This window comes from Argopecten irradians, chromosome 11 (genome assembly GCF_041381155.1).
Source record: "Argopecten irradians isolate NY chromosome 11, Ai_NY, whole genome shotgun sequence".
NCBI classification, from domain to species: Eukaryota; Metazoa; Mollusca; class Bivalvia; order Pectinida; family Pectinidae; genus Argopecten; species Argopecten irradians.
The window spans coordinates 18266631-18286362 of NC_091144.1; the positions used below are offsets into that span (position 1 = coordinate 18266631).

Genomic DNA, 19732 nt, shown 5'->3' on the forward strand with positions numbered 1-19732 from the left:
TTCGACAAAAGCGACGACATGTACGCCAAACCCGGCCGCGGCCCATCACCCAGGTAACTAAGGTAGGATATTGCACATTTTTAATTGCTTTATAAATTGTTAAATGCGTGGATCTTTTCCAAGTGTCGTCCCAAGATAATACTCTTTTATGTTATACTGTATACTGTGTACATGTGTAATATCCTACATGTATACATGTCGTCGGCTAAGCGTACTGTAGTGCATGGAGTTTAGATTCTGTGTTGTCTATTCATTATATAAATATACGCGAGAATTGGAATAATTACAGTACAGTACCAGTAATTATTACAATCCTCGCGTAGACACCACAAACTCAACTACGCTTAGCCGACGATATGTATCAATGTACTCAAGTAAAAAAAAAACACAAACAAGTAAAAAAAACACACAAACAGATTGTCCTGTCCTGTGTAATTACCAAAATTTTACCAAAAGGTTGATATATAATTTTTTAGTTATTCAAGAGGAGAATATGTTATTAGATCTAGTCATCATATTCACTCATTTATAATAATATAAGCTCATTTACATAACGATGTACAATGTGTTTAATACATATACAGTACCATTTATAAAGATGTATGACATTTCAACAAAACATGTCACATCAATATACATATATCGAATAGGGCGGTGAATTAGCTATCAAACGATATCAGGGAAAACAATCTTCACCAATTTGCATTTCATCCTCTCAGCCACCCACTGAGCACAGCATCCATCCACAGTGCACATAACACACATCATAGACGTCATGTACATCTACGTCCGCCACGTACATGAATGTACATGTAATGTTAAGACTGCAAAAACAAATGTAAATGTCAAAATGTTCATGAAGAAATGCAATTATTACTGAAGAGCATGTGTTATTTTGTCATGTTGCAGAGTTTAGAGCTCAGTATACAATGTAAACATGAAAGAATCGTACTTAAATGTATTTTAATATACATGTACATGTAACAGCTGAACATTACTCAATAGAACGATATGTTGTATACATATACTTCTAAACACGCTATGGTATATCTATTACAAAATGATTGTAGATAAATCGGATATAAAATGTGCATGTATAATTCCATAAAACTTGGAGCATGTTTTCTTTCGTCATAGAACTTTAACGACACTTATTTTATTTTAATTATCAGTAAAACTAGCATGGATGTTCTGTCTATTTTACTGACTTTCTTACAATTTACATTTTCAATCGCCACGTCAAATATATTTGTTACAAAGGGATCGTAGATAAATCGGATATATTTATATAAACACTATAAACAACATGGACTTTTTTTCTATCATTTTGATGGACTTTCATACAGTACAGATATACATGTATTTGTATTTTCAAACGTCACGTCATATACATAATATGTAAAATATATATTTATTACAAAGAGATTATAGATAAGTTGGATATCAATGTATTTGCATGCACTTTAACGAAAATTATCAAAATTAAAACTAACACGGATTTTGATCTATCTATTTTATGGACTTTCCACACAGTACAGATGTAATATGTTTTTGTATATTCTAACGTCACATTCTATCGATTGTACATTTTTAGGATTTTATGTCTTTGTTTCCACGAATAAAGAATGAGATGAGTCACAATGACACGTGTCACACCTGTTTAAACAGTGAACGAGAAAACAAAACCAGTCTACGTGACAACATTGATAATTTCTTCAATTTCTTCTGTTCATATATATATATATTTAATTTTGATTAATACAATCTTACATGCATGATGGCTCTGCCAGGTGGACATGGATATCTCAACACGTGTGAAAGATTTTGACTGGTTGACGGCCAAAATCTTTCACTCGGGTTGAGATATCCCTGTCCACTTCACAGACCCATGTAAGATTCTTTTTCTCCCATACCCATACCAGCTTTTTCATCGCGCCATTATAGCAGGAACGTCGTTATGTCAAAATTGATGACGTCATCGACAATGCGCGCCGCAGTTACGCCGCATGTATTGATGACGTCTACGTTTATTGTCTAACGCGTGTGAGCTGTCTTACACCCCCCCCCTGTGTAAGATATAAAACCCCCCTGTGTATCTCAGTCGAGAGATATCTTTTAATCCCTGGCAACCACGGGATTTAATTAGCCGAGATAAAATCTGTTACCTCGATAAGTGAATTGAGATTCTCAGTCGAGGGCTAAGATTTTAGTAACATAATCCCAATTCCGAGGCGTTAGCCGAGGTTTACGGGATGTACATCAAATGACTATTAGCTCCCGAGACTGAGATAACCCGATCTCCGAGGATGGATCACTTAAAGGTAATAGATTTTTTTTCTCCCGCCTCTAAGATATAACAAAACCCATCTATATACGCGTTCAGAGTGTAAAACTATCCCGTCTTGGGCCTCCTGGTTCAAAGCCGATTAACCATTTCATCTGCGCTTCGATTTCAGTCATTCCGCTTAAAACTATAGTTCGGTTATATAAAAGAGAAAACGATGATCAATCGGTACATACTGTTTTCATAATTAAAAACAACAACCAAACAATGCATGGTAAATGACTGAATGGATATATTTCTAATAATATTGATTATCTGACGCTTGTGACGTCACCGGTTCGAGAGTTTGACGTCACATGCGCGGACTGTTACATGAATGGCGTAAAATTCCGCCAAAATTCGCGTAAAGGTACCAGACAGATCGGACGAGATAGAAAAATCTAGCACCGGGTATCATGTGAGATTTCCCTGTCCGAGGTGCGAGAAAGAGATATCTTTTCCCTGGCAACCACGGGATATCCTTGTGAAGTATGGGAGAAATCCTGTGAAATGGGAGTAAAACTGTTGATATCCCTGTCTGGGGTAAGAGAAAGAAAAATCTCACACCGGTAAAACTGTGGATATCCTTGTCTGAGGTAAGAGAAAGAAAAATCTCACGACAGTAAAACTGTGGATATCCCTGTCTGGGGTACGAGAAAGAGACATATTTTCCCTAGCAACCACGAGAACCCTGTGTAGTATGGGAGAAAAATTAGACCCTTGTTATGAGCGGCGGGTAGTAGGGATAATGAGAAACTGTTAAATCATTTAATTTCACTTCTAGAGAAAACAGGTGACTCCGACTTTCCTCCATCATCTAGTAAATCTGGCATGACCATTACTGCAGTAGTGATCATGTCTGTTAATATGATAATAAACGTATCAGTCGAAACCAATACGTTGTGAAAACAAAAAGTACGCATTATCATATTGCTGTTACCGAGACCGTTCGTTTCACGGAAACTCACGGTTCGTCTAACAGTGCCAACATATATACTGAAGAGAAGTATAGAGACATCAAACAGCACACTCGACACGCTAACATTAATGAGAACAACAGGTGAACAAATAAAATGTGTAGCTAGTTTCCCATCCTGTGCATAGTGCCTAATTAAAAAAGACATACACGAAGAAAATTCTCAAATCCGGCCTCCTCCTTTGTAACTTGCAATGGCGACAGACAGGTCTATTTCTTGCGATCTGCCTATGTTGGTATTCACAGTCTATCATGATTCCGTTTAGAATATATCTGGATGAAAGACACCATTTTTAAATTGTTTCTCAAAAATAAAAAAGACATCCCGTGTATGTCATCATATCAATAAATGTGAAAACTAAAATCATGCCAAGAAAACCCACATTAAGCTGTGAGTAGAATAGACAATCGTGACACTACGTACAGAACTGTTCTGAAAGACAATACTAGTACACTCAACAAAGACAAAGTGGATTATATACATTTATCAAGAAACCGAGTGGACTTACTTGGACACACTCACACATTGTCATGCACAATACTCCAGGAGTTTCTATCATGGTCGTTATATCCACCCATGTCACATCAAAACTGAAGTCTCTGTGCGCAACAACGGGTCAGACAAATACATGTAGTTTAGCCCTTCGATATATATCTGCATGTCATTGGTAATTTGTTCTCTCCCGAACTGACTTCAGATTTGCTATGACATATTCCAAGTGTGGATATTTCCGACAGTGATAGTAATCCATGGAGTATTCAGGATGACACAATGTACATGTTTTCAAGCTGTGTAAATATAATATTTTGTACTTTGAGAATAAATTAATCACACATTAAAATCTTGTACACTTAACAGTCACCAATTAAAATCTTGTACACTTAAATCAAATCACCCATTGAAATGTTGTACCCTAACGTTTGTTCGAGGAGTCAGCACTACACTAGGTGTTGACCGGTTTCATGTAAACAATCCTGAGGTATGCGTTCGACAACCTGTAATTCATTCACATGTCGCGCCAATGACAATTTATTAAAAATGATATCCGCAACAGATGTGCGATAATTAGTTCGAGATCAAAGTAACCACATCTGAAATTAGTACACGACATTCCAATATAAACAAAGGTTCGACAAATAATCACATACAGAAATGATACGAGGGGAATGGATACTTCGGAAAATATAAAGTTTGTGCTACCTTCATCTGGAAGTGATAGTGCAGGCACGGAGATGAACAAAGATATAGAGTCATGCGGCACAGACCATCAGAGAGGAGATAGAATAGAAATGGAAACTGATGACGTGCAATCGAAACTTATTTACGGGATAAGTGATAACCCACCCATAGGGCTTACGGTTATACTGGCTCTCCAGGTAGGTTACTGATAACTCACCCGTAGGGCTTACAGTTATACTGGCTCTCCAGGTAGGTAACTGATACTCACATAGTACGATTATACAGGTAGGTAACTGATAACTCCCATAGGGCTTACGATTATACTGGCTCTCCAGGTAGGTAACTGAATCACCCTATTACGTTACCACCAGGTAGGTAACTGTAAGTCACCCAGGTAGGGCTTACGGTTATACTGGCTCTCCAGGTAGGTAACTGATAACTCACCCATAGAGCTTACGTTTTATATCTGGCCCACCAGGTAGGTAACTGATATCTCACCCATAGGGCTTACGGTTATACTGGCTCTCCAGGTAGGTAACTGATAACTCACCAATAGCGCTTACGTTTATACTGGCTCTCCAGGTAGGTTACTGATAACTCACCCGTAGGGCTTACGGTTATACTGGCTCTCAGGTACTGGCTGATAATCCCCATAGTAGGCTCCAGTAGGTACTGATAACTCACCCATAGGGCTTACGTACTGGCTCTCCAGTAGGTAACTGATAACTCACCCTTACGGTAATTATACCCATAGGCTTACTGGCTCTCCAGTAGGTAACTGATAACTCACCCATAGTACGATTATACTGGCTCTCCAGGTAGGTAACTGATAACTCACCCATAGAGCTTACGTTATATACTGGCTCTCCAGGTAGGTAACTGATAACTCACCCATAGGGCTTACGGTTATACTGGCCCTCCAGGTAGGTAACTGATAACTCACCCATAGGGCTTACGGTTATACTGGCTCTCCAGGTAGGTAACTGATAACTCACCCATAGTACGGTTATACTGGCTCTCCAGGTAGGTAACTGATAACTCACCCGTAGGGCTTACGGTTATACTGGCTCTCCAGGTAGGTAACTGATAACTCACCCATAGTACGTTATACTGGCTCTCCAGGTAGTACTATACTACCTGGTACGTTATACTCTCCAGGTAGGTAACTGATAACTCACCCATAGTACGGTTATACTGGCTCTCCAGGTAGGTAACTGATAACTCACCCATAGTACGGTATACTGTTATTCTTCAGGTAGGTAACTGATAACTCACCCGTAGGGCTTACAGTTATACTGGCTCTCCAGGTAGGTAACTGATAACTCACCCATAGTACGGTAATACTGGCTCTCCTGGTAGGTACATGTAACTGATAACTCACCCATAGTACGGTTATACTGGTTGTCCAGGTAGGCCCATCGTACAATTCATAGGATTTCATCTTATCTATTTAATAGCGCATTACTAAACGAACATTTGAAAAAAGCGAAGAAAAAAACTCGCGTTTTATCTTGGTTTTAACCTACAATATCGAAATATATTTGCTCAAAATCAAAAACTGTTACCATCATTCGACACTAGATTATAGCTTAGTTAACTACACTGTATATGTGATCATTATATAAAGTCACTACGTTTAACTATATGCGCACGATCTAACGCAATTTGCGAAGGAATTAAATACTCATTTGTGGAGGAAAAACTAATAAGCTTCTACATGTATTATATTCGAATTAAAGATTGCGGCAAGTTGTCGCAGTATTTTCTCTACGGATGCGTAGATGTATTAACCAAACATATCTAGCCCTACAATGTTTACTTGTCGGAGGAATTATACAAAGGGTATGGTTCCTTCCCGACTTTCTATTTACCACGGACATTAGTATGAGGATATCTTCCTTCGTGTCCTATGTAATACTGTTCACAAATAAAACGAGTCTAATAGCACTGTTGGGGTTTCAAATATGGATTTCATAATATAATTTTCACATGGCCGTGATGTCATCTACTGTTATAGCTTATAGAGACACAGAACCAAATGATTTTTCATAGACGATAATGTTAACGGCTACCGCTGTCCAGGTTAAATGAAGTTTTCAAGTTCGTTTATTCATCGCTAATTTTGAAGAGGGTCATCTCACACAACTGTGAATATAGAATTGGTAAAGAAGCACCATCTTGCTTAACTTTTTATGTGTGTTGGATGGGAGGGTGGTGGTGGTGGTGTTGTAATCTCATCTTAGGCCATCGGTATATATTTTCTGATGTTATTAACGTTTTTAAGAAACCTTTATGTTTTACTCCAGAAAGGTAGTGGCTTTTAAGGATAAATGCGTCATCAAATGCTTCAAAATATAGGTTGCAATGTAAAATGTTATCTTATATGACTTTTATGAAATTCGTCCAACAAAGTCGCGGAAAGCATTTTAAGAAACACTTATTCAGATTAATTTCTTGAAAATTGTTAGGAAATGAACACTCAGTCCTGTAATAAATTCTGTACTTGTATATTTTAGAGTTATCTGTCCTTGCGGGTAGGTATTGATTGCGACGTAATGTGTTTGCGAGCGCAACGTCATATTTTTCGGAGAAACAGCTTGAATGACGCCCACAAAATAATGACGTTACAATGGATACTTATCCGCAAGGGAGCTAACTCTGTAATGTAATTTTTAGGTTTTCATATTCTAGGTCACTAATGTCGATATTTCAGCAAACCATTTCCTCTGTTCCAAAATGTCTTTTCGTCGTCGCTCTCTTGGCCGATGTTGTGTGTTCTACAAACGTTGAGAGGTTTAAAACACAGCTGTTTTCGTCAACGATTTTCCTATCAGGGATGTGTACATTCTTCCAGAGCACACTTGGCATTAGGTGAGTTATTGACGATTGCATTGCTGTATCTGAGATATAAGGGGGTGGAGGAATTGACGGACCATGGATGGGTGGACGAGTTGACTATTTGCTTTCTGGTGGTTTTTTTAAGTAGAAACTAAAACATCCAACCAATCAATCCCTATTATTTTGAGTTCTTCGTGTGGGATAAATGCCTTCTGAAGGTCTAGTAATACATGTACTCTTCCAGTGAACAAACCTTAAGCTGTTTGGGACCTTATGTGGTCAACCAGGTGAATGAGATACGGATTGGTAGACAAGGAGTTCCAGAAGCCTGATTCAAGCTCATATGAAATATTGCTTGAATGTTTCGAGTTGTTTGCATACAGATTTCTCTAAAATTTTGGAAACTATACTAAGAATGCTAACTGGTCGGTAGTTCGCTGCCTTCAACATTATCTTTCTTTTTAAAAAGTGGTTTAACTTTCGCAAGTTTCATATCATTTGGTACAAATTAGTGTGATATTGATCCGTTAATCAAAAACGTGATTGGAATTTTAATAAAGTTTGCTGTATATTTTAGAAACCGAGCACGGATGTTAAAGGGACCAGTGCTCATTGAGAATGAATTCTTCAGATACATAATTAAGATGAAATCTGGATTGATTCAGATTTCTTTTTTGTGTAAAATTTTCTAATCAAATCAGATTTTTGCTAGGAGGTAGATCTTCGACCAGTTTGGATGCAATTGTTGTTTAGAAACGATAACAGTGGTTCGCAATGGTAAGCCCTTCATGACAGTTTTCTCCGTCAATTTTTAGAGCAATTCTTTACATTTTGATATCCAAGGTTTTTGAAATGGTTCCAAAGTTGTTTTGAATTATTCTTGTTTGCTTCTTACTTATTTTCAAGAAAGCCTTGTTTCGCTTTTTTAACATCTTTTGTAATAATATTTCGGAGTTTAAATTTTTTTTTATAATACGAAGAGTGTCAACTTTTTCGAAATCGATTCAAAAGTTTATCTCCTAGGTTGATATTTTCAAGAAGTTTAGGAGTACCCAAGACTCTGTTTTTGCTTACCTCTGATATTTTTAACTCGCAATCTAAAACATTAATAGAGATTTCCTGAAACGCCGACTCGTTTTTATCTTAAGCAAAGAAGCATTTAATAGATAGGATAGATGGATGAATGTGTGGATCGATGTATATATGGATTGACAAAGAAATATGATGTGTGGATCTATCATCTAATGATATTTTGATTGAGATTAACATTAAATTACAGTCAGTGAATGTACAGTTCATGTGTGTGTATTTTGGCTCGCATATGCACGTGTCTCGTTGTCAGGGAAGCGAATTAAAATGATGTATTAAAAGAAATTATACTGGATATATCATCACCGACTAAAACCTTCCCGTCTTCACCCCGTCTATTCACTTTAATGGTAACTAAATTGAAATTCATCTGCATCTTTTGGATTAAAAGGCTATCCGAAAGAGAACGTCATTTGCTTTAGCCATCCTTGCCCGACTGTTCACTTTAAGAGTGTCGAGGAGAGCTTGAATTGAAATGCATGTATGTACTATAATTTTCTCGAAAAGTCAAATATATAATCACTTCAGTGTTGCCCTTATATCAAACCAACCTTCCTGGAGTTTAAAGTTCGATTTCAAAGTGTCTTTTATGACCTCACACTTACAAAACTGCAACTTGATCGTTTAATATTATTTTTAACATTTTCTATAAAATTCGGTAAATTATCGATATTTTAGAATTTATCTATTGTGCGAGATGTCAGCGACAACGGGAATATGACATCAAGCCACATGTTTATATATATCCTTCTTCTTTTAGTGATACATGTTATGTCATAAGTTACCAAAGTCCAAGTGTGTATTGTATGTGGAAATTGCACTTTCCTGATATCTAACTAATTAACGATTCCTTCTTACAGTTTTGAAAATGTAGTGAAATTATTAAGGCTATTTTAGGATTTACATTCATATATATATAATTATATTGAAAGCTGTTGTAAGGAAGAAAGAGAGGAAAATATCATACAGAAATATTGAAAGCAGAATGAGAGGCCTTCTGTTGAAGGGAAAATATTTTATATTAAACATGTAATATTTAATTAAATTGTTGGGGTGGTTTTTTTTTCGAAAAAAGAAGATTAATTTTATTTTACCCTTTATGACAGACAGTCACCGACACAGCGTCATTTTGTTTGCAGATTACCGGTATACCAAGGTCCGATCACATACTACATTTTACCACTGCTCTCACTCTCTTCTTTGCCGGAATGGAAATGTCCTGGTATTTATGATTCATAGAGACAATCTAATTTGTTTTATTATCCATCACACTGGTCTATATGTTTTGATTTCACAGTACATATAGTCTATATGCAATTATCTATTGTATTCGAAAGCGAAGCTTTATCCATTCTGGAATTATATTTGACAGTAATCAATAACATGCAGGTACGCGTGAAGCATCAGTTGTGTTAGCAATAATCCTTTATAAATGTTAAAATGTCTGTTTGTGAACTTCACATGGTCTGTCTGCAGTTGTTATTTCTACTCATGCGTAAAGCTCATCTGTGCTATAATATATTCGGCCTTTATAATTGTAATTATTTCCATACAATGTACATAAAACATGGTCAAACATCATCAATGGTACCAGCAATGAATTAATCCTTTGAACTCCAGTGTTGTGATTAAAACGTGAAAACTTCACTGTTCTGTAAGTCTACAAAGCAAGTAAAACCTAGGGATGTGATTGCAGTTCACATAACAGCGGTAGTCATGCAGTGTGTTGTGAGCTGTTCATGTGTTTACCTATACACTATGTATGCTTACTAGATGTTCCCCTTGCCTCATTAATATATATTTACCGGTATATGACTACGTCCGTGAGGACTTTTCATAGTGAGCTATAGCTCTTGTAATCTCCATGATAGAAAAGAAAATATGTAAAATCTATTTATCTTATACTGATTGCGATTGTTCTATAATCACTTTTGATGATCCGAATGCAAGAGAGCGAGTGGTCTTAATATCCCGTATTCACAACGGATTCAGATGAATAAGGACGGTCCCCACTGTTCTCAATATTGATCCTATTAAAGCAATTTCAAACCTTGTGGCATTTCGCCGCTAAGAATTGTATTTTTTACCAAAGTCGATCATTATAATTTTGTTTACTTCTTTTATTATAATGATTTTAATTGATGTTTTTTTTAATTTCTTTTTTCTTATGAAAACAACACATTTTAATTGTATGCTATGCAGAAACGCCCTCTCTGCTCAACATGACGATCAATACCAATATTTCGGACTATGCCAAGAATCAACAATCATTCGAACAGACGCATGTGCTTCCCAAACTGCAAGTGGTTTGTATGACTGTCTAAGGCATTGTTTTACATCCACAATTAAGTCATATTGATATTACCTGCTCCATACTTAATATAAAGATAAAAATAAAGTATTACTCTAAGTGAAAACAATTATAAATATAATGTTTTGCATATTGAAGTTAAATACTTTGCAATATATTTCTGCTCCAATTGTTTGGTTCTGGTTTAAAACTTCAAAAGGCTGAATAATTCATTTCGTACCTTTGTGAGACTCTCAGGTATAGACCATAGTTACAAATTACACCAAATGTCATCATTGATACTATAGGGGTTACTTTCACTGTCGATATATCAACCCCTGGACTATTTCAGAGTAAATCTGAAGGCAGTTCAAGAGAACAAAACTGAACAATCACAGGCCTGCAGTCAATTCCTTTAGAAAATTCCTTAAGATTAGAGGGAAAGCGGCATCCTACTTCAGAGCAACACACTAAACCACCGTATATCGTTAGGAGTAAGCTACCTGCGCATTTGTTGTCAAACATAGAGCCTTCAGTTTTGCAATGAAATACTCCAAGGTTGTAACGACAGTGATAGTAACCCATGAAGTATCAAAGATGACCAAATGTACGCTAAAAGATATGACATACGTGTTTTGTGCTATGTAAAAGTATATTTTAGCAAGCACAATTTATAAAATGTATAGCAGAAGGGTGAATTTTTAAGTACAAACTACAGATATCAGTGTCTCGTAAGCCTTCATGTTATAGGCTGGGTGTCAATTTTAAATTTGAATATTTTGTACAGTTACTTTGTTGATTTATGTAAATTGACATGTGACACTTTAAAGATGCTCCACTGCTGACAAATGTTTTTTTTTCACTATCAAAAACAGGAGCAGACGATATAGTAATTTTCTTCACTTACAAAAGTTACTTACTTTACACCGTTACCACTATTGAAAAGTTTGAGCTATTAATTTCACTTAAAGTTAAAAAAAAAATGAAAAATAATTAATTGCATCCCGAAAAAATTCCGTGGCACTATATCTTATATGAAATGAAGTAATAATTGCGCATGCACCAAATGCGAAATAAATTATTTTATGTTATTTTTTGTGTTAATTAGGCATACGATTAAACACCAGTTATTGTTCAAAAATGAATGTCATTTATGCTCTGTCGGCGGTGGAGCATCTTTAATAAAATAATTAAATTGCATTGTATTGTAGTATCTTGTTCTAGTACACATGTACAAATCCTGTAACACACTTTAGTTAGGAGGAAGTCTGATGTTGGCTGGCATTGTCCACATGCTTGTCGGAATGACGGGAATGGTTGGGATCCTACTACGGTTCATCGGACCACTGACCATCGTCCCTACACTCATCCTAGTGTCCATCCCACAGGCCTACGTACTGGTCAAGTTCTGTGAACCTTCCTGGGCAGTAGCGGTCATGTAAGTCACAGACCTGTTTATAATGTCACAGCTGTTGAATACTATGTCCTGAATATCAAATGGGAGACGTAGGCATAAAACAACAGAAATATGGTGGTTTTTCATCGGATCTTTTTCCGAATCGTTACCATCTATCTTGACCTTAATCAAGTTTTATATCTGAATGATTAACAACTGTCATATCATTAGTTTGAAAAGTCAGGGTTAAGAGAGTTTGTGGTAATATGTTGGGACATCATAAAGGTGGTACATCAACAGCCCGTAAAAATCCATGGCACTATGCCCTAGGTGAAATGAGGCATTAACTATGCAGTAAAATTGCTAATATAAAAAAAAAATAGATAGATAATTCTGGATGAAATTGCAAATTGATTTTTTTAAAAGATGATGACTGGTAAAACATTAGAAACGATATCAACATCCTTTTTATAAATGTCTTCCACAGAACAGCACTAACTACTTTGGTCTTGTCGATGTACCTGGACCGTAAAAACGTACCCGTGCCCATATGGAAAAAGGGCAGAGGCTTCATAATATTACACTATCCTCTTCATAAGGTCCTGTCGGTAAGTCCACAAGTAACAATATATCTTCAACCCTTCCTCGTTGAGGAAATAAGAAACAATTGTGTTGCTGGCACATGGTTACTACAAAATTCGTTAAGTGTTTTTTGCGATTTGCGGGGCATTGCTAGGATTGCGAAAATTTCATCCATAAAATATTGAAAAATGATTGAACCTAAAATTCTAAAATCTGTTTTTCTCATTTGTATTTAAAATTAAAAAAAAATAACCGTGTACATTAAATTGTGTAAATTGATAAATTTTACGAAGATTGGGTTTGTTACGAGAAAGGTAAAGTAGAGCTGCAGGTACATTCTTTACGTATACACTGTACATATATATAAAGCTTGCCTAATCTTGTTGCTTCTTTTTGTACTTGTATAAAAAAATCGTTTTCGTCTTCCAAAAATGTATTCTGTTTGCACAGATTTTACCTAAAAGGCTTTAGACGAATTATGAAGCCAATGTCAACGTAATGTGCTAATGATAAGACGCACAGACTTCTGTAGGTCTCACAAAGTTTGATATTGATCAATTATTTTCAAGGTTCTAATTGGCACCATTATTGGTTTATGCCTGTCCGCCATACTGACTGCAGCTAAGGTATACAGTGATGACGTCACAAGTGTTGAGTATCGTGCCCGGATCGACTCTGCCGCCAGTGGTATATCGTCTGCTCCTTGGTTCTACATGCCATACCCAGGTACTATGTGAAAGGTTTTGAAAGGTTTTGGACAGATACACTTGTATACCTTTAGATATCAATATTGATGATAAGAAATGATACTATATAACACTATCTGTTATATAGTGTAAGCCATTATCATTTTTTTCATTTTCTAGAAGCTTATTTCAATCAAGGAATGTTGTCACGAGGTTGATTTAAATGCATCTCTGTGGTTGAAACATTGCAATTTGCTGTTTCTCTCTTAAACTTCTGTATAGCTATTTGCATCTGACCTATTTTTGCCCCGTCGTCAGGCCCATATAAGACCACAGGGTTTCATAAGCCGCTGTTAAAAATAAGATGTTTCATTTGTACGAATATAAACAATATTTTAAGTTTAGCTTCTTAGTGTTTGACGCCCTAAGATAATCTCGAATTACATGTCTTTTTTTTAAATTATAAAACATGTAGCTGACTATAAGGTGTCTTAACGCAAAAGAGCATGCCTATCACCAAGGAGAGACGGGAATGATGAATTAATGCCTCTCTTTTTGTATTCTTTTATGATAATTAATGACATTTAATGATATTTAATGACACTGATTCTGATGAGGATTCGGGAACTAGTATTTTTCTGAAGGGATGTAATACTGAATTAAATCTCAAGGTTTTTGCAAGTTTCGTTTCTAACGGAGATAATTATTTACATTCAAATCAGTATTAAGTTTTTACATCTGTAGCAATCAAGCTAACGGTTACAATTAATTGATTTTATTAGGACAGTTTGGCTATCCAACATTCAGCGTGGGCATTTTTGTTACATATCTCATACCAACATTGATATCAATATTGGATTCAATTGCTGATTACTATGCATGCGCGAGGGTAGCTCAGGTACCACCTCCGCCGTTCCATGCTGTAAGCCGAGGATTAGCGACAGAGGGATTCTTCAGTTTTCTAGCCGGATGTGTCGGCGTAGGACACGCCACTACTACATATGGTCCTAACATCGGTATCATTGGAATGACCAAGGTAGGGATATATTAAACTTGAACTATAAGCCAGTGGCCAACTATTACCCCATTACCCCCAATCCAGACCTTGGCAACTAAATGTCAGTTTAATATTTTAAAATGGAACCGGATACGCTCATAAATGACCCATATACAATTTGTTTTTTAAACTATTGCCTATCAGAAGCGTCGGATTAGTTATCATGTTGACCGTTATCAAACCACACATGTATGTGATGTGTGAAATATTAGGTATCCGAATGATACATCACTTGACCAATCAGCTATTGGTTATTTTATGTAGATATCTGGTTACCATAACAACCAAATTTTTCGAAAAATGAAGTCTATGAAGTCTACATGGCCTCCGACATTACTGTTAAAATTCATTGGAATTGGTACAGTGTAAGATGAGTCGACAGAAAGTTCAAAACAGTATCCATCAGTATTCTTGACTTTTTTGTGTTCTTGTTTCTTGTGTTTTTTAGGTTGGCAGTCTGCGAGTTTTTCAGATGTTCGGACTACAGCTAGTGTTGGTGGCCATACTTGCCAAGCTATCCGCTTGTTTTGTTACCATCCCGTATCCAGTCATAGGTGGAATGACCTTTATATTAACGGGGTCATTCTTCGGTATTATCTTCTCGAACCTCAGCCATGTTAATCTCAACTCGAACAGGAATCTAGTAGTTATTGGAATGTCACTTGTGTGTGGTCTTATGATTCCTCACTGGGCGAAACAAAACATCGATAAGTTAGATACAGGTAGGCCCTCATATCCTCTACCTCCAGGTCCCGAGCATGTCATAGTACAACTGAAGGATCTCTCTACAACATTTTGTGTATAGGATAATATAATGGGGTATACTTATTTGGTACTTTGATCCTCACTGACGGAAATCGGTCGATCGAATAAAGATACACTTGTGTTGACCTTGAAGTTGGGCGTCACACATTTGTATCTTAAAAGAAATATCCCTAGGTCTGTGACTGGACAGATTTGTTTCCCCTGAAATGTCTTGATTCACTATGACATAGTCCAGGGGTGTATAACAATGATTGTAACCTTTGGAGTATCGGGGAATTTGTTTCAGAATACTCCGAAAATAAGAATATATTAGGCTACATCTTTCATGACATTAAGCTAGCAAACAAATTGTCACTTTTGTTTTTTTCTAATGTTATGTTTCGGATGCCGATACTTCCCCTTAACTGGTCTTTAAAACAGACTGATTTTTTCTTGTGTCCGTTTACAGTCGATTATTGATTTGATTGACCTCTTAAAATAATTAAAAAGGTTTACAAAGGACGTAGGTCATTGAGACCTTTACATAATACACCAATACATCGTACTGCTTATTTAGGCCTGTTTTGAGAGAATATAAATCCTTGAAAATGAGGATTACGGATATGCAGAAGCAAAACCGTAATACATAATCTCTATATGTTTCAAACATTTTTCAATAATAACCTAATTCAATAAGTTAGACTGGACATTTATCTGCTGCATCACTTCATTATCAAAGAATGTTACGTATCGGAGGACTTTTGGCAGTAAATAAAATATATTTGGCTATTATAAATTAAATAAAAATGACGTACGTATTTTTGTAACTTCCTATAATCAAAGGAGGGATATTTATTATATTAATGAATTGTACGAGAGAAAGTTCCCTAATTGTAAATGGTCTCGTGCTAAAGTGTGCATCTAATAAACAGCTTGATGTAGTCATATACGTAGTCATATAAGATGAACTTTGTACATTTATTTACATTTATTTTTGAACTACAGCAAATATTCCTTACTTGCATATTACAAGAACTTCCCTTGCGGGTAGGTTTTGATTGTGACGCTATCTGTTTTTGGGCATATCGTCATACGTTTCAGAGAAAACGACGTGAGTTTCATCCACAAAATAATGACATCACAATGGGATATCTACCAGCAAGGGAGGTTACTCTGCAATATGCAAAGAGGGCATAGACGTAATGGCAGCAAGTCAAATGCATATAAAAAATTTTTATTATAAATTATTTAAACGTGTACATAAAAAGTACATAAAATACATTGATGTGCATAATAAATTATTGAAATAATAGTTATAACATACTAAATTAAATGACTTAAATTTAAGGTTTAAGTAGGGTAATCCAAGCGGTTATATATCATTATAAGCAAGGAATTTAAGGGTGTTGTAGAGTATTCTGATGACGTTCATCTTATTATTCGTACTATATGTACCCAATGTATGCGACACATTCACAAAACGCTTTATACAGGTAATTTGTACGAGATGTGTAAAATTAATGTGTGACACAGACGCGTTACCGTAGATAGGTATTAAACAGATGACATATATATCTCATGGGAAAATCTCGTGGGAGGACTTGGAATGTGACACGTTAGACAGGGTGACTTAATAGACAGGGTGACGCATATGTAGGTTTGACTGTATATTCCAAGCAAACAAAAACGATATTGTTTTGAATAAATATGTGATATAACATAAAGCATTAGCTTCGGCATAGTTTTAATCAATAATCTGACGAATACAATGGGGCAAAAAGACTGCAGCTATGTTTGCTGTGCTATCCACGAAATATCAATAGAGACCGATTAAGTGTTGTAAATGATGTTAAGTAATTACCAAATTAAATTTATTTTCTTAATTTATTCTTCATAAACCATATAGAAATGATATTAATAAACACCAATTATAAAAATATTAGAAAATTAACATTTTGAACTTGAACAGCACAGAATAGGCACTGTACAAAAGTACAAAACTTGATTAGTTTATCGAATAAAGTACAGTTTTGAACAAGGTTATCACCTTATCTAGTTTGGAGGTACAACCAAATAAACACAATGTATTATACATATGGTATGGTGGAAAGTACGTGTCATTTCGAATACTTAGTAACTAATATCAGTTGTCATTGTGCATGGATGTAGTTGGTTTGGCAATACTTTGTCAAGTTTAATTTAATAATTTATTTGGCTTTAAAAGGTACACGTCAGCTTACAGACCTAGTGAGAATACTGTTGACCAACTCCAACTTCATCGGAGGGTTTGTAGCCTGTCTACTCGATAACACATTACCGGGTAAGTGTTTTACTGTAGGAAAATGTAAGCACGTTTTCGTTTCGGAAATTTAATTTGACAATTTTACGTTTGTCGACTTTATAAAAGGATCAAATTGAATGAACTTCCACACAGCTCAAGTAGTAAGCAGCGACTTAGATCTATAGTCACGTGGAATCGGCCGAATTAAGAAGCTTGAGTTATTTTTTATTATCCAATTAAGCCCACTCTGAATAAGTACTAAGAGTACATGTCTGACAGGTTGCAGATTCCTTATTCTCCAAAGTGATATATGGATGGCGTTCTGACGTTCAAATGCCACATGTAAAATGTCGAAAGAACAACAGAACAATTCAAGCAATATGGAGGTTTCGAGTTCCAAAAACGACGCGAGTACAATAAATCGTCGATTAGTTCCATCATCCGTAGATTATGACATTACCATTTGACATGCGTTTCGTGAAGTAATAAACACCGAAGGGTGGCACTTATCGACGGTAAATTGTACTTTACCAACGTCGTTTTGGGATCTCGAATCCCCAGTATTGCATTCATAAATCCGCCCGAATTTCAATAGGTAAATGGGAAGCTTTGAGTAAAACAAAAAACATATAATTTTTGAAAAGGAAAAATGAAAAAAAAAATCATGTTGAATTAGGCCTTCTTACATGAAGGCGAAACACACAAATAACCTGACAATCTCGAATAGATATATCGTAATGAGTTAGTTCATGTTGAATTACTCAAACTGATATGTGGATGATATTTTTTGTGACACGCTAGTCCCTTTTTTGACAGGTACCCTAAAGGAAAGAGGGATGCTCTCCTGGACGGATGCCGGAGATAATGCACAATCAGCAGAATACGAGGAACGCGTGGCTGTTTATGACATTCCAATCATTACAAAGATACTAGGGAAATTCAGAATAACATCTTACATCCCAATCTCTCCTACATTTAGACAAAAGTATTAAATATTGCATTATGCCACAACATACAATGTATATATTTTTCATTCAGGATATACAGGCGTATATCTACTTAATCTTATTTTGAATTTCAATATTAAAAACCGAACTCCTTTTTATTATTTTATATTTCAATATTGAAAATCATTATCTGTATTGATTATTGTATGCTACAATTATATTATATATCGTTCTCTAGATCCTTTAAAGATGCTCCATCGCTGACAATTGGTATTTTTTACTATAAAAAAAGGAACAGACGATTTAGTATTTTCTCCAGTTAAAAGAGTTACTTACTTTACACCATTACCACCATTGAAAAGTTTGAGCTTATAATTTTACTTCAAGTGAGAAATATGAAAAATAATTAATTGCATCCCGAAAAAATTCCGTGACACTATATCCTATATGAAATGAAGTACTGATTGCGCATGCACCAAAGGCGAAATAAATTTGTTATAATATTTTTTGTGTTAATTAGGCATATATATATATATAGATTGAACAGTGTTTTGATTGCGTTAAAGGTGGTATGAACGCAATGGGATGCAGATATATGTAGAATATGTCTGTATCCCATTGCGTTCATACCACCTTTAACGCAATCAAAACACTGTTCAATCTATATATTTACATAAATAAATCTACCTTTACGCACAATTTAAAACGGTGATGGTTGCTAAGTTGGGTAACTACGGTAGTCAGGATGACCGAAGATATAGTTCCGATTGTTGAATGTTATAGCTGCAGTTTGGTTTGAAATACAACAATGACACTTTTCAATTATTTTCAACATATTTTTTTTTCAATTTGATAATATATATTAATAATGTCCATTTCGAATAAAAATTGAGATAACCAAGGCGGAACGACTACCGGTATGTATCGTTGTCAGGGTAGTGATGCGGTCCGAAGTGAAGCGAGCCGCCATATTTGATTTTCAACCGAGGAAAGTGACTGTGATAAAGCCTATTGGTGGTATGACCGTTGAGCTGCTGAATGTTTGTCATGTATGTATCGGTCTAAGAACGCGATATATACACTAAATTCTTCGCAGTCATGACTTTTATTTTATTGTACGGAGGATAGACAAGTGTTTGCGTGTGTGTAGGCCTATTTTGAATGCAAAGACGGGGCCATTTAAGCTGATGATACTGTTTCGGATAGGCTACCTGTAATGTTTTTTTCTGGAAACCTGTATATGATCTGTTAACCTTATTGTTCGCTTAGACGCTCCCAGAATTATTCACTCATCTTTAAAGATGCTCCACCGCCGACAAAGGGTATGTTTTCTCGATCAAAAC

At 35.8% G+C, this 19732-nt stretch overlaps 1 protein-coding gene across 1 annotated transcript; it reads left to right on the plus strand.

Annotated features, from left to right (window-relative positions):
* Positions 1 to 10: 10 nt before the first annotated feature.
* Positions 11 to 18966, plus strand: LOC138334889 (solute carrier family 23 member 2-like). The gene is made up of 11 exons (XM_069283717.1): positions 11 to 62; positions 7193 to 7350; positions 9546 to 9628; positions 10609 to 10712; positions 11953 to 12134; positions 12580 to 12700; positions 13244 to 13400; positions 14143 to 14396; positions 14866 to 15139; positions 17386 to 17481; positions 18259 to 18966. The coding sequence occupies exons 2-11, from the start codon at positions 7316 to 7318 to the stop codon at positions 18432 to 18434; spliced, it is 1482 nt and encodes a 493-aa protein (XP_069139818.1). The 5' UTR covers positions 11 to 62; positions 7193 to 7315; the 3' UTR covers positions 18435 to 18966.
* Positions 18967 to 19732: the final 766 nt, after the last annotated feature.

What these genes read in the sequence shown, in the direction of transcription:
- LOC138334889 (XM_069283717.1), top strand. Translation starts at nt 7,316, where the DNA reads ATGTGTACATTCTTCCAGAGCACACTTGGCATTAG. An exon ending in GCCGGAATGGAAATGTCCTG is followed by an intron (nt 9,629 to 10,608) that starts GTATTTATGATT and finishes TATGCTATGCAG; the next exon opens with AAACGCCCTCTCTGCTCAAC. An exon ending in CATCGATAAGTTAGATACAG is followed by an intron (nt 15,140 to 17,385) that starts GTAGGCCCTCAT and finishes TGGCTTTAAAAG; the next exon opens with GTACACGTCAGCTTACAGAC.